The 20659-nt window shown below is 41.6% G+C and overlaps 2 protein-coding genes across 3 annotated transcripts in view; both read right to left on the minus strand.

Annotated features, from left to right (window-relative positions):
* LOC131469921 (transcriptional repressor CTCF-like) overlaps positions 1-4609 on the minus strand; it is an 8394-nt gene extending 3785 nt beyond the window's left edge. The window contains 14 exon segments of the mRNA XM_058645360.1: positions 1-96; positions 204-386; positions 850-1010; positions 1090-1239; positions 1401-1521; positions 1688-1821; positions 1933-2103; positions 2713-2875; positions 2963-3172; positions 3359-3538; positions 3691-3786; positions 3938-4068; positions 4200-4374; positions 4529-4609. The exon segment at positions 1-96 is cut by the window's left edge and continues 1 nt beyond it. Of these exon segments, the coding sequence (XP_058501343.1) occupies positions 1-96; positions 204-386; positions 850-1010; positions 1090-1239; positions 1401-1521; positions 1688-1821; positions 1933-2103; positions 2713-2875; positions 2963-3172; positions 3359-3538; positions 3691-3786; positions 3938-4068; positions 4200-4374; positions 4529-4594 (2037 nt within the window). The 5' untranslated portion in view covers positions 4595-4609.
* A 4171-nt stretch (positions 4610-8780) lies between these two features.
* ripor1 (RHO family interacting cell polarization regulator 1) overlaps positions 8781-20659 on the minus strand; it is a 41727-nt gene continuing 29848 nt past the window's right edge. For both annotated transcript variants that reach the window (XM_058645298.1, XM_058645297.1), the window contains exons 15-24: positions 19873-20593; positions 18138-18274; positions 17057-17177; positions 16245-16380; positions 15665-15826; positions 15131-15292; positions 14823-15019; positions 14260-14343; positions 13842-13932; positions 8781-13050 (exon numbers count right to left, since the gene is read on the minus strand). In XM_058645298.1, the coding sequence (XP_058501281.1) occupies positions 12953-13050; positions 13842-13932; positions 14260-14343; positions 14823-15019; positions 15131-15292; positions 15665-15826; positions 16245-16380; positions 17057-17177; positions 18138-18274; positions 19873-20593 (1909 nt within the window). In that variant the 3' untranslated portion in view covers positions 8781-12952. The remainder of the gene's footprint in view (positions 13051-13841; positions 13933-14259; positions 14344-14822; positions 15020-15130; positions 15293-15664; positions 15827-16244; positions 16381-17056; positions 17178-18137; positions 18275-19872; positions 20594-20659) is intronic.

The following is a 20659-nucleotide window of genomic DNA, read 5'->3' on the forward strand; positions in this document are numbered from 1 at the left end:
CTTTCTTCCTCTTCTCCCCTTTTTGGGGGACGGAGTTCCGTTCTCAGCCTCGTCAATCTCGCCGTTGCAGTTCTCGGCGTGGCGTGCCATGGTGTTCTACAAGAACACAACTTCAGACAGTCAGCTGATGCTTTTATAGCCTCATCAAGTATGTAACGATTCCCCTCACATGGGAACAGCAGCAAAAAGAGAAGTGTCCTTACCCTGCGGGTGAAGGTCTTGCTGCACTTGGGGCAGACGAAGGTGGCGGGGATAAAGTTGGGGTCGTGGTAGCGTTTGAAGTGCATATCCAGCAGTTGCTTCTGCCTGAAAGTCTTTTCACACTGGCCGCAGGCGTAGGGTTTCTCTCCAGTGTGGGTACGACGATGCATCACCATGTGTCGCTCCTGCACCAAACAGAATGAAACACACACCACTTAGAGACAATATCCCCATTCAAATTATTATATTTGATCATGAGAGTTGCAAATGTTTAAGGTGTCCATCCCAAAAAGGGTGAATTCTCAATGGAGACAATGGTGATAGCCATGTTTTTCTGTCTCAACAATAGCAGCGCCCAAATTTCAAAACATCACACACATTGCAATATGAATAGTATTTTTTTTACATAATAATGCTCACTGACATTTATTAAAACTAAGTCTGCTTGTAAATTGTTGTTAAACACACACACAATTTTTGAATGTTAATCATCCCAAAGTCTCCTGTGTTTTTGTTCCTGGTTTACAAAGATCTGTCTTCTCACAAGGCCTTTACAGATTTGCATATTATTACATACAGATTGCTTTGAGGCTGGACTCTTGAATCAAGAGTTCTAATTTGTTTGGAATGCAGTATTAGTGCACAGACCTGGCGGCAGCAGTAGTCACACATGTCACATTTGAACCGTTTCTCGTTCTTGTGGGACTTCTGGTGCTGGATCAGAGCGTAGCGTTCGTGGAAAACGGCATCGCAGTAACGGCACTTCTTTCCAGTCTCGATAAACGAGTGCTGCTTTCGAAGATGGACGCCTGGAAATGAACAAAGTTAACACAAGAAAGAAACGACAAAGCAAAGAAAATATTCAGTACGAGCGTGTTTGTGATTTACCCAAGTCACTCTTCCGCGCAATGACAGTGTCACAGTGTGGACAGTGGAATTTGGCCACGTTCTCGGTGTGTTTCTGCAGAATGTGCATCTTCATGGTCCCACTCTGGGTAAAGCGTGCATGGCAGATGTAGCACTCATACGGTTTCTCTCCTGAGGAAAAAACATTTAACACATCCATAGGTTTATGATGATTCTTTTGGGATATTAGAGAGTTTGAAATGATCAATTTTATATGACAATATGTGCAACTGATGAAATCATCGTGGATCTATGAAACGCCACCCACTGCAGCAGTTACAGTGCAGTCCTACCTGAGTGAGTCCTCATGTGTCTCTTCAGCTTGTATGTGTCTCTGCTGGCGTAGCTACAGAGACTGCACTGGAATGGACGCTCTCCAGTATGGGATCGAATGTGACGCTTTAGTTTGCTCACCTACAAAACACACAAAATGACAGTCAACAACAGAACAATTACCTGCCATCACAGGCAGTTAGTAACATTTTAGTCTCCGTCTTTCTGGTTGAGTAGAGGAAAGTGAAATCGACTGATATACATAAAAGCAATCTGTAATTAGGGAAGAACATGAAACACATCCTACCTCCACACTACAATAGTCACACATGGAGCATTTGAAGGGTTTCTCGTGTGTGTGTTTGTAGCGACGATGACGAACCAGCTCTCCGCTCGTCACAAAAGCCATATCACAGTCTGTGCACTTGTGTGGACGGGTACCTGCACAAGTAAAAGACGACGTGCGTGTGAACAATTACTTGTCTCCTTGTCTGTTGAAATATCAACACCGTCCCAACATTTTCAAGAAGATACGTGTGTGTTCATGTGTACCGGTGTGTGTGTTGAGATGGTTTCTTAGCAGTGTAACCGTCCTGAAGGCTCTTCCACACAAGTGACATTTGTGGGGTCTCTCGTCGGTGTGGCTCTTCATGTGTCTGTCCAGGTTGGAGCGGCGAGGGCAGGTGTAGCTACACAGCTCACACTGGAACGTCTTCTTCACTCCTAACAATTCATTCAACAGCAGGGCATGAATTATGACAATTAAACCCCTGTAGCCATAGTGCGAACGGAAAACGATGGCATACTATAGAGCTTGTATTTCGAGCATTACTTAAAAGTGAAACCAATATTCAATTTTAGCTGGTGTTGAATCATCATCATCATGACAAATATAATTCTGTGAAACCAAAATGGTAGAATATTTTCGAACAAAACACAATCCCGTTTCAGGATAATAAACTGTAATATTGGTATAATTTCTTTCTGTACACCCAATGCAAAGGAAAACATGAATGTGATAATGACCTTTGGACAGATCTGTACTCTGTGGTTGAGATTCTAAGCAGACACAGTACATGTAACTAACATAAACAAAGAAATGGATGGACTAAAGCAGCCGTCAGTGGAATTGTTTCATTAAAGATCAGTTATAAAAAGGTATATATCCCTACAGTTAGGAGAAACTTAGTATTCCACAAAACTGGACTGAATCAGGAGCCAGAACTCCACAAAGAAGCCGTCCTTTTTACATGTAAGGTAACATGAATGCTGCACTTCAAAATAAAAACATTTGAACAGTTATTTGAACTGGTTATTTCATCCGTTTCTTACCTTTCTTCTTGATCTTAGTAGGTTTGGGTGGTTTCATGTTACCAACCACTTTCTCAGCATTGACTTCAGACAGAAGGCCCTCCTGCTGCTCTTCTTCAAAATCATAGACGCTGACATCCATGTCCTTGTCTCCCTCACCATAACGAAGACGGCTCTTTTTTACCTGAAAAAAAGAATGACTTTAACAATTAAAAAGGATCGCTCACCCCTACCCAACAGTCACAAATTTGACACATCAAAAAAATCCTACCTTTTTGCCTCTCCTGATTCCTCCAGAAGGAGGTTGGTAATCTGGGTCTTTAGACCAGTTTGTGTCATCACTTTGAGTATGGATGGGTACATCTTCAACTTCTTCCAGAATCTGATGACCCACTTCCTCATCTTCCTCTTCTTCATGGTGGACCTCTCCTTCTTCTTGCTCCACTGTCTCCACCTCCCCATTAGCACCAACTTTAACTACCTACACAGCAAATGCAGTCATTTTGTTTAAATGAAATTAATCACCAAAGACAACAATGAGCAGTTCAGTCACTGACACAAAATATGCCAATCCTCTTTTTGTTCACTTTTACTTAGAGGCAGATTTATATTTTTAGGATGTAATTTATTAGGCTTACTGCTTCAACAGTGAGTATTGTCTGTGTACCTGAAAGCCCTCAGGCAAGGGCAGGGTGTGGCAGATGACTGGGTCCCCATCCTTTGACATTGAAGTGGTATCAACATAAGTTCCTTGTTGCAGGGCTGCCACACTGGCGGCAGAAACTGGCACCTGGACAAGCTGGAGCTCACCCAGGCCCAAAGCTGCTTGCTCCTCCATGTTTACCACCTGTGTGCAGAGAAACAATGGTCATCACATTACAATATGAATGCGACTCTTCTCTTCTACAGAGATATTGTGAATCCAGCATTCTGCCAAGTTACAAAAGATGAAACAACCAAGTATGGAATGACGTAAGCCGGTGTCCAAACATCACCTACCTGCAGTGTGATGATTTGAGTCTGGTCCACTGTTGTTACAGTTGCTTGGTGAGCGGCACCTACTCCAGTCGACCCTCCCACTGAAGCTTCCATCACCTACAGGTCAACTTTATGTTAATAGGCTGATACATAAAGGTCAAGTATTACCTATTTATTTCCATTCCAACTGCAGCACACCATCAAAACTGATGAAACATGCCCCCAAGACAAGAGTGCATTTCCCCACAGCTAAGATTGGGAAACTTACCTCAGTCTTCATCTGCAGGAGGGTGGGATCGAGCGAATTCATAACCATCATTTCAACCCCTCCTCCACCATCCCCAGCTTCCATTAGCTGCTGCTGGGCCTGGGCGGCCGCTGCCATTCCGTCATCATGAGCTGAAACAACATTGAGAGGGACAAAACTTCTGATTACATTATATACAATAATGTGCAAAAGAAATTCATTCAATTCAACATTCATTTTTACAATTAGACTGTAGAAAAGAATCACATCAATTTGTAAAAACCTTGCTCAAGGACTCCAGCTTGTGCTTCAACCACGCCCCCAGCCTCAGCCGCTTGCTGGAGGAGGTCAGCAACCATGGCATCCTGGCTGTGAATGGCCTGGATGGAGGGGTAGTCCTTGGTGGGGACCTCCACCCCTACACCCTCTGTCGGCCCTCCGTCCATGCTGGGTAGGAACTGCAATATACAATTTTGGAAATCTTATTAAACCTAATCTAGCAACTATTTTAAGCCAAATATATCAAACGATAGTCAGGGGGTGATGATTGGGCTCTAGTGAGTTTAATACCCCGCGCATCACTGACAATATTAACTGTTCTCTTCCACCAACCTCTGGATTCTGGGAGGTAGACCTGCAAGAGGGGAGAATATGTACTTGTCTGAAACATTCACTCATGTGTTACATGATTTCTTTACAGCTCCCCTCTTCATTTGTATGCTTCTGGTTGAACAGCTCATGCCCTACTTCTTTTGAGTATTCTGTCATGATCATGAGAAATGGTGCAAATTAGGTCACTCAGCATTAAGATGCAGATCTTTAGCTGAACAGACATTTGAGTTTTCCCCCTGTGTTTTTAAACCGTAGTCATAGAGCACCTTCATTATTGCTTGCAAACTTCAAATTAAAATGAAAAATCAATGATTTTGCATTTTTACAGGTTTATCAAGAAACCTGCTCATTTGACTGGGCTTCCCAGTAATGCCCAAGATGGTGACTACAATTATTTTTGAACTATACCATGATTATTTATGACCATTCATGGCAACAGGGACAAAATACTCTATGTAATCAATAATCTTCATTGTTGTGCTAGATTCTTGCTAGGTTATGGAGGATTTGCTTTGTTTGATACAGAAATTAGCTTACTTTTTAACATTCAAAATGGAAATGTAACGCTTGTTGTCTAGCACGTTGTGTAAACCAAATGAAAGAGGACATGATTCAATGTGGCCCTTTGCTTCCCTTATGTGTCAGTATGTGGTCCTCTGGAGGAAAAAGGTTGTCCACTTAGGACGTAACCTCTACTTGTCTCCATGGACAGATGTTTTTTTATGTTGTTTAATAGGTGGAAACCAGAAAGCTTTGTTTGATCAAGGCCTTTCGCAGATGCTTTGACATGACGGTACAAGACATTTACAACACAACATGGCAAAGATAACCAGTGGCCAATCTTGGGACTGTCGCCTCCTTACACTGCATTTACAAAGCGGTATTTTTGTAGCTCTCCAAGCCGAGTCGTAGAGGGAGCTCTCTGCTGTAATATGTGCATCTGTGGCTATGAGACTCTAGGTGGGCTTTAGAGACCAGCGGGCGACGTGTGCAACAACAGCTGCCAAAGTCGACCACTACCGCGGCGTCAGGAGGGAAAAATGGGCGCAGCACTAGATGCTGGAAGAAGTTCGTGGGAAACGCGAATGGTGCGTTTGGGGAATCGGCAGCCGTCGCTGCGATCGTAAAGGATCGCTTTGCTTTTTGAAGCCTCGTCATTCCTTAGTTTTACCCCACCACTACCTTTAGCGTCGCAGGTGTCCGAACTAACCACATCGGTGTTGATTTCAACAACAATCTATGCGAGATCAACCGATTCCGCCTAACGTAATATTGGAGCGCACGCTTATTAGGCTAATAACGGATATAGCGGACATTTCCAAGCCGTTACTGGACTGAGGGGACTGGGTGGGGAAGGGCCTTGGATCTGAGCTAACCATTAGCTAGCATCCGCTGCTACGTGCAACTTAAATAAAGATCCTGCCTGGCAATATGTCAAAAGTAAGTGGGACAACTGCTCGATAAAGGACGTTGTATTGTTTGTCCGTTAACATAGAATCACCTACAGTACTACAGACATGCTTATTTGTGTTTTACTATGCGTATGTTAAAAGCAAACAACGCTGCTAGCGTTAGCTGCGCGCTATCACTTAAACCCGCCAGTTTCCATGTCGTCAAGGCTGTAAAGACGAGGAAACAAAGAAGCGAGAAAATGGACGCCTCGGCCTAAATTCTCCAACCAAATCGTCGAAGTATTCTTAACTTATCTCCGCTGCTATTTTAACAGATGGCCGTGAAATGCAGCGTGTTGTTTGACCGTTTATAAGAACTTCTCGTATTTAGGCGTATTTTGACGGCTTTTTCGATAACGATAGAGGGAGACAAACACTCTCCGACGAGCTGCCCGGACCCAGAGCCCCATCGTGACACCTAGAGGCCGATTAAAGATCCTGCAAACTCCCCCCTTATCAGAAAAGTAGTGATACTTTACCTCTTTTTGTGTGTTTTCCCTGCCGTTCAACAAGACCAAGAGCACGGGGTGTCTGCTACAAAGTTTAACAAGCCGCCAACAAATGCAGGCTTCTTCGCAGTTTGTTTTAATCCCTCTCCCGCTTTAGCAGAGTAGCCTCTGCCACAAAATGGCAGTTTGACGCTCAGTGCGCCTGTGCGGCCGCTGGGGGGTGGTGTCGAAACTTCTGCACACACCCTGATTGGCCAGGAGGGGCGCCCCATTGGAATACACTGAGAGCAATTTATCACACTGTTTGGAAGAGGGATGTCCCTGGCATATATTATTTTTTAGTTTTTTTACTATAATGAAATAAAACACTTTTTTAAAGGCTTTATTGCAGTGATGAGGCAATACATTGATTAAATTCAAGTAAGTGCATCTGTTCAATATATAGTCACAGGTTAAAAAAAAAAGAAGGGGAAAACACATTTTTTACTTAAGAGTATACGCCAGTAAAAATAGGTAATTTGAAATGCAATAAGACCTTTTATAACACCTTTTATAAAGTAAAGTGCAGTAACAAATGAAAGAGGTAGACAAACAACAACATAATGTACCTTCATAAAGGTTTAAATATACCCTTGTGTGCATGTCCAGTAGATATTTATCAGTGCAGGATAGTCCGAGTCCAGTGTGAGCCCTGTGATGTGGCTCAGTGCACACACTGTCTGAGTCAAGCATTCTGCTTTCAAGGACACTGGAGTATCAATAGGCCGTGCATAATAAATTCCTGAATGCAGCAGATATTCTATTTTGTGCTCTGGGGTGGGGGGGGGGGGTACATGATCATTAATTGAATGTATTTAAAATATAAAGGACACTTCCTCTTGTGAGACCAACACAATGAAACATTTAATCTGTGAAGTAATCAAAGGAACTTAGACCTTTTATGTCATATATATTTTACGTTTAAACCCACCCCTCCCCCTTATGACAGAGGGACAGCCAATCCGTCTTCTGTTTGATATTGACATTGGGTTGTGATTGGGATTTCGAAATGTCTGGAGCACTTTTCTTTATGTAAAATTGTAATGTTATGTTTTCAAAGTGTTTAACTATTTTCATTTGTCTGTGACATATACCTAAAAAATAACTGGTCACATGAGCTGTCAATAATTGTCCAATTTGTGAAACTGATAATACTTTTTTTTTTTTACTGTATTTTACTAATAAAATACTAATAAAATACAGTGAAGTTATTTCAGTGTGCATTGTTTTGTTTTTTTAAACTTTCAATACATGCAAATTATGATATATATAATGACAAACGCAGTAGTATTAAAGACAGATTTTAAACACATTTTAATAGTTTATTTGACACCAGAATACCTGGAAATATACAGTTAAATTTAAAAAAGAAAAAGGAAAAGAAAAATAATAATAAAACATTTTTCTCCATTGCTGCACAATTTATCAAGCCGGTGGAAGAAAAAAAATAAAAATGAATTTTTCTATATAATGTGACACCATATTTCTGCACTCACTGCTTCATTCTTAAATAAATGACCTTGTGTCTGCTATTATCAAACCTTGAGGCACTTGAACGCTGCGAGATGCTTCGTGGCTGTCGAGGTATAGCTGCTGTCATATCGAAACTAAAAAGGTGAGTGGGAATAGTGAATAAGTGCGTACAGTGGCAGCCATCGTATTTACAAACAGTGAGTCTGGGTCCTCCTCGACGTCACTCTATAAATTATATAATTCCAGTGACACTGCGTCCTGTCATGTACAATGTGTTATGTATTGAAGCCGTATACATTCAAATGGAACATGACACACCAGCAGCTGCTTGTCTCTGATCATCCCCTCCCTTTTTACAGCGGACACAGAACATTAATCATTCGTTATTGTTTTCAATGGACATGCATCTGTGGCACGTAGAAGAGGATTAGGGACATGTAAATAAAAAAAAATGATTAGATTCTTCAATTCTTTCCAAGATGAATGTGTGAATTCTGCCTTTAATCTCAGAAGAGGAACTGAGACTTTTGTGAAGTGAAACGTCCCTAATCCTCTGTAGAGGTGATCTCATCACTTATACTGCTGATGTGTTCTTTAATGAAGTTGATTCTCTTTACCCTGAGCATTATCTAAGTCAGGTTTGGCACATTGTTCATTCCTGAGCCTTCTACATGCAGACGAAAGCCCTGCTCCTTTTAAATAGTCTAATTATAACTACTGTGCGATGTGAAAAGGTGTCAGGTTGATTTTGTAACATGGTCAGCGGTGTGAACGCTTAAACAACAACAAAAAATACAGCAACGCTCACAATCCTGTTAAAATAAAGACAGGCCTCAACTTAAAGGTGGGGGGTAGTTTATGAAATGATTAGCAATAGATCCCAGAAAAATTCCTTCTGGGGCAGGAAAACAGTAGAGGTAACATTCAGAATGATTCTTTCACAACTAAAAACAAAAACACGGAGCTGGAAAAACTGTGTGTTTGTACAGATGGTGCTGTGGTGAGCAGATGAGTGAAAGGGTGAGGTCACTGCAGGGATAGAAATCTACCATCATTGCTTCACACTGCGTGGGAATGGATGTGGAGACTTTAAAGCAGATCGTGATACTGTTTTGTTTTGAAACACATCTGGCTCTCTTTCTAAGAAAGGTTTTGCAGCTGGTGATGTATCTGCAATGTCCGACTTTATGACATCTAAGAGTACAAATTAAAGTCAGCATATGTATAATCAGTGTTAGAACAGTGATGTTTGTGTATTTTTCATTAATAAAAGTGCTGCTCCAGCTTTGAATGACTTAAAGCCATTGGTAACACTCAAGTTAGTGTGACAAAATGGCTGCCGTGGAAAAAGGCCTATTGGACAAAGTGAAAATGTGACATGATCACTATGTGTTAATCACTTAACATATTACAATTCACCCTGACTGGGACGAAGACATTCAAAGCAAATTTCATAAATCTACAGATTTTTTCTTGAGTGTAATTGATGTGGATCAAAGTTGCAGACTGGCCAACAATGACAGCAACAGAGTCACAAAGTACAGTATATTACAAGTGATATAATGCACAATGCACAGTCAATCTCAAGAAATCAACTTTTCATCATGTGTATGCAAATGAGACAAATATGCTCTCTCCAGTCGTCGGCCTGAGATGACCTTGCAGTAGCAGCGCTCGGGCAGCAGCACTGTAAAACTATTACAACAAACAAGTGGAGTCACTGTAGCACGACACTGGCATTTTCAACTGCATTAGTCAAACTATGTGGGTAACTTGCTGGACTATGAGGAAAAAGTATTATTGCATATATCACACCGACTGTATTTGTGCATATGCTCTTCGTCCATTTACTACAAACCGACTCATTCCATTTACCCAAGCTCAAAGTGTTGTGTTTTCTTTGGAAGCAAACTGCAGTCACCACATTATTAGGAACAGTTCAGATTTGTTTTGCTGTGGTCGTCTGAGCTACTGAAACGTACTATATGTCAGCGCTGACTGCTGCAGTGTGTGTCCCCTGTACCAAGAACCAGCCTGAGACACGGACGCTCACTCTCACTGAAAACAGCTGCAGACTCATAATTAGAAAAAAAAACAACATCATATAGTCATGAGGAGGGAGGCGAGCTACTGCGTCATATGATACACATTATGAAATGTTCATACGAGTCATAATTATAGTTGAAGTGGCAATTATGAGGTCAGCTACTATGGTGATTCTCTGTGGTGAGCACAGTTTTGCTTTCTTTTAAACAAGGGTAGCAGCATTGTGATAATGTTAGCATGTGTATTAAATGGCATAAACATGCAAAAACACCAGTACAGCTCTATAGTACTTTATGATTCCATATCTCGGAACAGTTTACATTTAAAATTCAATCCAGTCCTAATCCAGATATTCCCATTCAAATAAAAGATAATAGTTACAAATAAACTAGACAAATGGGAATTCTGACTGATATTGAGGTGGATTTAAAATGAAATGATCCCAATCTAGTATAAACCAGTCTTAATAATAATCTTAGGGATCAGAACAACAAAGTTTCAGCAACTCCAGTCATCAGATTGAACCTCACTTGCAGTATCCACTCTTCAAACTGGGAAAACACAGTAAAAATGCATCAAAGTATACATTTAAAATTACAAAACCAAGAATCGGCTTGATAAAAAAAAAAAAAAAAAATTACAGTCACAGAATAGTAAATCCCAGTGGCATATGATCACGCGTGTTTCCATTGAGAGGAAGATAGGTCATAAATGAAGAGCAATGGCACGTTATTGTTTAAACCACTCTCTGTGCAGAGTTCTCTACACAACCACAGCGTGAGTTAATGTTTTGTTTTAATCTGTTGGCATCGCAACGGCAACATTTAACACAAAGGCCCTAAACACTGAGAATGAAACTCTGTTTATCTTTTGAATTGGAAGATGATTCACAGTTAATAAGCCAGTGGTTGCAGATGTACATTCAGATTGATTACAGCTCTTTGTGTGTGTTTCTACTATATCCTTGGTATCCTGTAAAGCATGGTGAAGCCCTCCCTGTTCACCAGGTACTGACACACAGTCAGCACTGACTGCACTGTGCACACCCTCTTAGGCCTTTCCAACTTCCAAAAACATTGTTTTGCTTTGTAATGCACAAAGTCCCTGCACCAAAGAGAGAAAATCCATAGAGGAAAATCTGCATTTTTACACCACAGCACACAGAGACTTGCTGATTCACTGCTGCTGAAATCTTTCAAACACTGAATTCACACTTTTTACTAAATGTGACACAAACTTACCAAACGAGGCAGTAGCAGACCAGCAGCTCCCATGTCGCTGCGGACTAAAAATGATGAGTTTATCTATGGATTTTGGTGCAAACAAGTGGGGAAAATCAGGATAAAGGCCTAGATATTATTACGTGAGCCTTTTGTTAAGTGGCTAAAATCAGATTTCCCATGCGTCTCTGCTTGTAACCATGTTTTCAAGCTGGTTCTTGATCCAAGGGTTAGCGCCGACTATGTGTCAGTACCTCTCACAACCACACTTAGTATAACCTGAACTATCCCTTAAACACTGCTGGCTAAAGAACAGCTCCACAGGTAGATCCATGGAAAATGGAAGAGCAAGCCTTTCTCAACAATAGGAATCAATAATCCTCTCATGGTGGCGCCTCCTCTCTGACACAGCTACAGGATTCTCTCAGTTCTCTCCAAGTTCAGCTCAGCCGGAACAAACACAAACGTCCTCTCAAAGTAAAGATAAAGTGGTATTTCTGATTCTATGCAGGAACGTCGTGCCTGTCTGTGCTTCCAGAGGCCGCTGAAGCCTTCAGTGTTCACTGAGCCATGCGTCAACCTGAAACTGAAAACCCATCACATGCACCTCATGCACTCACTGGCCAGGTTTCTGGAAGTGTGGGGCAAACTTCCCTCTGTCAATTTCTGTTTTTCAACAAACAGGTGCAACGCTACTGATTTCACATGTCATGGTGGCAGGACTACATGCAGAGTTTCTGAAGCAAGGACGGTCAGGGAGGTAGCATGGGTGCAGGCGACAGCAGGATTCAGAGCAGGTAGTAAAACATGTGAATCTGAAGTTGAAGCACAGTGATGCTCTAAAGTCAAAGCCCACCAATAACTAATGACTAGCGACGCTTCGGAGTGATTTTTCTGTCCCTGTGGATTTCAAAGCTGCTGTCATTGTTAAAGGAATACTTCACTGATTTGCATTTAGCTTTGTATTAGTAGAATAGGGGTAGTATTTTTGTGTCACTGGTGGGCACTTAACAAAGAAAAGAATGACGATATTTCTCAATTCAGTGGAAATTGAGGTTGGGAAGTACAATTTTTCAAAAATACTACCCCTATTCTGACAACACAAAGCTAAATGCAAATTGGTGAAGTATTCCTTTAAGTAGCTCTTTACTCTGACAGCTATCGCTAATCTGGAGGATCTGACAGTAAATCTACGAGAAACCTCTCCGTGTGGTGGTTTCATGGAGCCAGTTTACCAGTCACATGCACAGAAATCACAAATAAAAATCTTTTATACACATTTTGGCATTTGTAGGGCTATAAAAACAGAAATAATCTGGCAATCAAAGCTTTCTTTTTCTTACATATTCCAAAGTGGAAATATGTGTATGTGCCTGGGCTATGGGCCAGACATTTGTCCAGTAATCTGACTTCAGTGTCCCACATTTACATTTCATCCTTCTTTTCCTCCCTTTAATCCGTCCTCCAGCAAGCCAGCGCTCACGATTCCCTCTCTGCAGCGTCTGTACAGTCCAAATGATTTCTCGCAAAGTAGTTGTCACACGCTGATAAAAAAACAAAGTGATGATTTTTGTAGCTTAATAACTTCAATGTCTGACCAGTGATTAGGGGAGGGATCTATTGTCCCCTCTTTGACAGTGTATATAACATGTATGATGTGTTTTTGTGTGTGTGTGTGTGTGTGACTGTTGTAGTGTTAGTAGAGGGGTAGAAGTGTGTGTGTGTGTGTGTGTGTGTGTGTGTGTTTTAGAATGCTGTGCTGGCCATGCTCCCTGGTGCGAAGAGTCTGGGTATGCTGTCCTGAGATAACTCCACATGTCTGTGAGCCATCTTCCCCTCCTCTCCTGTTCCACGTGATGAATGAAATGAAAATGAAACAAATTGGGAGGGGGGGGAAAAAGTGAATAAAATAACATGAATGAATGAATGAATGAATGATTAAGAGGTCTATGTTGGACAAAGTCAGAAAGGCAAAAAGCGAAAGACAAAATATGTCTCGTTTCTGCCTTAATCGTTGTCTTATACCACGACATAGGTAAATGGAATAAACAAAGTGAATGGGAATGAGAGAAATGCAAAGAATCAACAATTTAGTCATCATATTCACAATAATTATATGAGCGAGTCCATATTTTGCTTGAAAATTCATTAATTGTTGAATTTCATCAGCTCTGCTGGCTTTGGGATCAAGATTCTCACTCAGACTTGTATCATCTCTCAAAGGCTAACCCTCTCTTAGACTCTTTGCTTTAGGTTTCTTTGTAGTGTAGTTAGTTGTTGCTGGTGTTTTTTCCCCACCAGAGGTGACATATATGTAGGGCAGTTGTATTAAAACAGCACCTTGCTCTCTCTCTGATCTGCCAACGTCTCTTTTCTCCACAGATTTAATTTTGAGGCTGTAAATGGAGCAGATGAGAAGCAGGAGTGTTGTTCTGAACTGAAATGTTACATGGAACTATTGATTTATTGTATAAACTGTACATTTAAGTCAAATTCATTTTCATCTCATTATTACCTACGGTCATTATTTTATTTCACCGCATGGCAAAATAGCTCACTTCATTCTCCCACTAACATGTGCATGTGTTATCATTGTGTAAAGTCATTTTTTAGTAAACATGATGGTTGTTATTACCGAGCACTAGCAGCGTTTGTTTGGCAGCATCTCGGACTTCGTCCTTGTCCGTCTGACAAAGATACACGAGCTGCTCGATGCTTTCTTTAGCCTGCAACGACGACAGACAGACAGACAGACAGACAGACAGAAAGACAGAACACAGTAATCGCTGTAAAATACTGTCAGTGTCAGTGACATTTTTGAGCTAAATCCTGTGTAACATTGCTTAATATAGACGGCTATCACTGATCCAGGGTGTTTGTTTGGTAATAATTGACAATACTTTATCCAGACAACATGGTGGTCCTCTCTGTTGTGTAGCCAAAAGTTACACTGGACAACAGCTTTAAGGACAGTTCTTTAGATTTTTTTTAACCACGTACATTGGATACATGTTGTGAGAATGGAACATATTTGGATTTAGTGTTGGATTTACCTTGAGAGAAGCTAAAGCCTTGCATCCACACACTCTGGTGTCCACATTGGCGTCCTCCAGCAGCTCCAGACAGTTGACCAAAGCCTGAAGAGGAGGACATTCACAGTGTTTAATGTCCACTCTGAGGCTGCATTATTTCTTTTCTTTTTTTTCATTATTTCTTTTTATTTCAACAGTTAAAGCCTGAAATGCACTTTCTGCAAACGTCTATGAGTGCTTAGAAGACTAGTAGCTCCCTGTGGGAGAGTGAACACAGTCTAAATGTTAGTTTTTAGTCAGAAAAAGCTGTCTAATGGTGAGATAAAGTGGCAAAATAATTCTTGAGATATCGTAGACGTTATAAATTTCATTAGGTAGGCTTTGGGGTGTGATAGGGCAATATGGAGGCAGATGATCCGCTGTAGATGAGCCTTGAATTAAGTGGCTTAAAATCAGCTTTTCCTTGTGTACCTGCTGGCAGATAAGTTTTCACTTCCTCACATGACCACACTTTTCTTACTGTCCTTCCTCTCCTCCTTCAGTAAGTTTAAGGTAACTTTATACAGTGTGTGTTGTCGTGTCACCTGCTCTCGCTGCTTGGGCTGGGCAGCCATACTTCTCAGTACAGAGCTGGCAGAGGCCGACACTTTGCCTCGTGGGTCTTTCAGTAACTTGGCCACAGCGTGAAGTCCGTCTCTCCTCAGGCTGCACTCTGCAGGACGCCGCAGAGTGTGGACAATCACATCCTGGTCACACGATGCCAGCCTCTGCACCAACCACACTGTAGGAGGGAGGTGTTCTCTGATTAGGTGAATTCTCTGATCATATGTGTGTGCGTGTGTGTGTGGTGTGGTGTGGTGTGGTGTGGTGTGTGTGTGTGAGCGTGAGGTACCCTCTTCTGCCAGCTCAGTGATGTGTGTCTCTATGTCACTGATGCCATTAGCCTCCAAGTACGTCCACACCTGGAACAGTGTCACCATCACTCCGTCTCTGTTGCTGCCCCCTCGCCGTGGCAACCTCTGATCCAGCACTCGCTCAACCAGACACAAGAACACTAAACCAAACACATACCAACACGTGGGTTAACATGGCATTCACAAACACACCCAGTTCGACATTCATGACTTGAGGGGACATTGCATTGACTTACATTCATTTCTTGGAGACTTACTCTAACCTTAACCACAATTACTACTGGCCTAATCCTAATCCTAACCTTAACCCTAACCTCAACCTAACCATGAAACATATCTTCACCTTAAAATGTAGTAATTTACATTATGGGGACTTGCTTTTTGTCCCCACAAGGAGGACAAGTCCCCATAATGTGACTGTGTAAACAGGTTTTGGTCCCCACAACATTAGTAATACCTGGTACACCTGTGCTTGAACACCACACACACACACACACACACACTTGTTGTACCTGTGTCGGCCATGCTGCTGGCCTTCTCTGGTAACACCCTGGAGTAGGCTGTAGACAGCGTCATCAGGAAGTTGTCAGCGGAGACACTGTACACACTGCCCTGGCCCACACACTGTTGCCATAGTGACACAGCACCCTGACACTGGCTCAGTTGAGGAATAGCTGTGATGGAGAGAAATGTATAATTCTTCACAATCCTTATTTGATACGACTCCCCGAGGTAAAGAGGAGTATAGGTGAAAATGTTAATGTGTCTCTGTGTCTCATTGCGCTTTTAAAATCAAATGAGCTTAACTGACATGAAAATAATTAGGAGTAATTTAACGTAAGTACGTTAAAGTAACCTTTTAAACATTGGAATAAAAAGACCCCAAACCAGACCAAATAAGTCTAAATGATAAAAATGATCACAATAAAGTTTATGGGTAAGCATGCAGAATGCATGAATACTATTAAGTTTAGTCTTTAGTTAATTTGTTTATGATGATCACAGAAAACCATTTCATCAGCACACAGGGAGGAATCAGCTCAATTGTGACTGTGCAGGTGAAAGTGATGGCGGACAAACACCGATTCTTACCATCAGAGGGCTGTCTGAGGCGTTTCGGGTTGTCTTTGGAGATGTGTCGGACGACTTCGAGCACCCGTGCCTCTCTCAGAAGTCTGTCTAAGGCATACATTTCACCACACCTCAGCGGCCCAAACATACCCAGCCGCTACACACACACACACACACACACAACAGAGCCACAGAGAACATCGTTCAAACAACAGCACGTTTATGTTTATGAATGAACTGAACAATTTGACATTACATTAAGTCTTCAACCTGTCTTTACAGTGACTAACAGGACTGCTGCAGCTTCATGTTGTGTTTCAGTGGACACCACATAATGAGTACAACTTTTCAAAGACTGCTAACTACTAACGACTGACATTACTGTCACTTTAGCCTAATTTCTTTTTGAATAATAGTAATACCAGTTATTATTAATGGCATATCAATGTCATTTTGCTATACAAATCATTCAAAGTACTGCTAGAAGCTCGAATAAAACTCCTTTCATTACTTCATATCAGGTGCCAAAACTTTAAACCTTTAACCAGCAAGATCAGGACAGAACTGCAGAACGTCAATTGTGTTGAACTGTCTAAATGTCCTTTTGTGTCCAAGATAAGTTGACATAGATAGAGAGATAGATGGATAGATGGATAGATACATAGATAGATAGATAGATAGATAGATAGATAGATAGATAGATAGCAAGCATCAATGCTGAGCTGGAACCTTGGCAGACTGAATGCAAACACGTGCACAACAGCGGTGACACATCTGTATCTGAGTGACGGGGGAAATGACTTGAAGACTTGAAAGTGTTGCGACTCTCTTACCAACAACTGAGAGCTGCAGTACTTCAAATGGACCACCAGGGTGCAGTCTAAAGTGGCACAGCCTGTGGTGAGGGGGGACGTGGGAGAGGAGGGGCTGTCCCAGCCTCTGTCCTGCAGAGACCTGCACATAAAGGAGGAGGAAGAGGGATGTTGTTACTGTGCCAGGGTTCAACTGGATTCTGTTCAGCTCTGGTTGATTTGTCAGTTCTTCGCTCAGTGGAAAAAATAAAGATGCATAAAGATTAACAGACAATAGGAAACAGACAACACATAGTCAAACTTCATCCACATCCTAATGTAACCCCTTTGGTGTTTCCATAATTATCTCTGCATTATTTCTTAATATTATTATAACTAATTCCCTCCTCTCAGTCCCAAAATGTTTATTCTAGCTATTCTAGCAGCTGGTGAGGAGGCAGTAAATCTGTTCATCAGTCAGTGAGTAAAATATCTCGACTACTTCTGGATGGATTGCTATAAAATGTTTCCTCCCTAATGGGAAACTGGAATCTTTCCTCTACTGCCATCATCAGGTCACACTTATCAGGTACATTGTCAAGCAAAATGTGAAGTTCCCATCAGCCACTGCTGTAGTTTGTGTTGAGTACCATTGTGTATATTAAAGTAGGGCTGCAATGATTAATTAACTTAGTCAATCATTCAATTAATAAATAATCAAATATTTTAAATGAAAGTTCTTTTGATTTTTCAGCTTCTTAAATGAACAACAAACAGGCGGTGGTACTGAATAGGAAAATGTCTTTCTCACATCATGGTGGTTAGGTTTTTTTTCTCATTCATTTACAATCACTACAGTACGGAAGAAAAAAAACAGCAAAAACTCAGAATTCTGACAGCAGAACATTTGATCTGCGCTTCAGTGATGGTATAATACCGCTCCACTAGATGGCAGCAAGATCCTGATGGCGATTCTTCACCGTGAACAAATGTAGTTGTGCAAACACAGAAAGGTTATGTATTTGATATAGTAGCCGGTCTTATCTCGTGGATGTAATAAAAGTTGTCGTCAGAAGAATTCATTTCATGAACTTTCATGAACAGTTGATTTCTCAACACTGACCTGCCATTTCTGTGCTTCTTGTTACCCTTCGTCTCGTCGTCCTCCTCCCAGTCGGGCGTGTTGAGGAAGTCAAAGCTGCCCAGAGCCGTTTCTACTGTGAGGCTGACCACGCTGGGCGAACGGCTGTGCCTGCCACCCTGCATATAAACACACATACACAACACAGCATTAGTCAGCAGTCAGGTATACCCTTTAAATGCACACGGAATAAAGCACAGATACAAATGCACATCTGTGTACGCACAGTTGAATACAACACCTCATCTAATAGTGAATTTCTGTTCCTTCTTTTCATTTAGAACCACGGCACTCATCATCTCAGCCATTGTGACACGTCATTCATCATTCAGAAGAAAACAAACTGAACGTTAAAGTGCAACCTTCGCGTGTTTCCTGTGGGAGACGTGGCTCCAGTCAGAGCCTTTATGTCCATAACAGTACACACCGTGGTGAAAACTCCCAGTCAGTCCTGGCTCTACCTTAATATCAAACACTGATAACACAGCCCCAAGTCACTGTGAACAGTCAGGACAAAGCAACAAGATAAGATTTCATATGAATAGTAATTGTTGATATTCAGTACACATGAAGAATAACAATGAAGAATGAATTTTATAGGCCAGTGCTATAAAAGCCAAATTAAATTTAAAAAATGAAAACAAAATGACACATGGGACGTCATGATCATCCAGACAAGGTAGAGCCTGAATTCTTACTCCCATGCCACAAAAAACTTTATTAGTAGACATAACATATCGATCTGATGGGGCTTAAAGATCCTGTAAAGCTAATTCAGCGTTTCTTGTCTTCACACATTTGCATACGTTAGAAAAATAGTGACTGAGAACATGTGAAAAAAAGAATTATGGAGATAAAACTGGAACTAATTTCTCTCCAGGAGTCGTTTCAAACTGTTTCAGGCATGTCCAAAAATATGGTGAAAATGTCACTTCTGTTACATTGATATTCTGTACAAACACTGACTGACGTTCGCAGACTTAAAAGCACATTTTTAAACACTAAGAAACTTTTTTAATCAGTCAAATTTGGTGAGGTGGTTACTAACACCATTCAGAAGTGATTTTTTTTTTTTTATCACATTACAGCAGGATTGATCAATCTCACCCGAGGAAGAGCCACATCAGATCGGAATATTGCATCCACTGATTAAGTTTTTTCTGAGGAAAGGCAGTAAGTATGCAGGCTTGAACTTCTTTATTAGACTATGTATTTCGTCAGCCCTGCACTTTTAGAAGAAAAGGAAATGTGCATATAATCGCTCTATTGATAAACATGATTATCGATATAAACAGCTACATTCACAGCTGTGTTTGAAACAAAGTGACCATGTGTAACAATGGCCACACATTTGTCTCACTGCATCATTTCATAATTTGAATAATGTCACTGAACCCCCAAGCAGTGGGTCAATGACTCGCACTGGTTTTCTGATCCCACTTTGAGAAAGACTGTATTAAACTTATTAAAAATCACTGCAGCTAAATTTTGCTCATTGGTAATATTTTAGGGAACAGTTTCAAGTAAAAAAAACCAAGAATGTTAAATAAGATCATTATGCATAAGGACCTGGGACAAGACAACTAATAATTAGTTAATAATTTCCCATCCCAACTCATTCATCTTAGCTTACATGTGGCAGATATTGAAGCAGCATTTTGCAAACAACAGACGTGGAAAGTAGAAATTTCTGGAAGTGATTCGTCTCCTTCCTCACCTTGAGTGTGGCCTGCAGCAGCTTCAGCTCTTGTTCCAGGTGTTGTAACTCAGGGAATTGTCCTCTGTAATCATCCAAAGAGGAAACCACAGCTCCCAGTGCATCTTCCAGCCCACAGTCCACTGGAACATCACCCTCTCTGGACAGACAATCTGATCCAGCACCTGGAACCTCCTCTTCTACCGACACCAGCCGCGCTACATATGTCGCATCCCCGTCCTCTGGTTGTGTGTTGCACTCGAGGGGTGAGACAGTGTTCACGTGTGATGGAGGGTTAGAGTTCATTCCTTCAGTCCTTGGGGAGGAAGAAGAAGAGAGCACGGGGCTTGGTGTATCCTGTGGCAACGTGACTGAATCGGTGACATTACTGGACGTTGTGTTTTCTTCTCCACAAGGGCTTCCCGGTGACGCAGCAACGTCTGCAGCAGCTGAGCAGTGCGGTTCAGGGGATCGGCTGCTCGGCACCTGCACTTCATTGTCATCGACGGAGATCCCAGAGGTCAAAGACATCGCTTCTCCCGATTCGCCGGCTGACCTGTCCGTCAACGCGACGCCATCAGCGCTGCTTTCACTAATGTGGCTCAGAGAGCGCAAGTAGCTGCGTGAGGCGAGGCCGTTGTTCACCACCCCATCCACTGTTGCACTGGGAGAGCGTCTTTCTGGATCTTCTTCCTCATCGACAGGTTTCGTCACGACAGAGACAGTCCCCTCCTCCTCTTCCCTGTAAATGGATCATAAAAGTAGTTACAGAGAGAACATGCAGATGCCCTGTAAACTCGGAAGAATT

This window comes from Solea solea, chromosome 12, assembly GCF_958295425.1.
Source record: "Solea solea chromosome 12, fSolSol10.1, whole genome shotgun sequence".
NCBI classification, from domain to species: Eukaryota; Metazoa; Chordata; class Actinopteri; order Pleuronectiformes; family Soleidae; genus Solea; species Solea solea.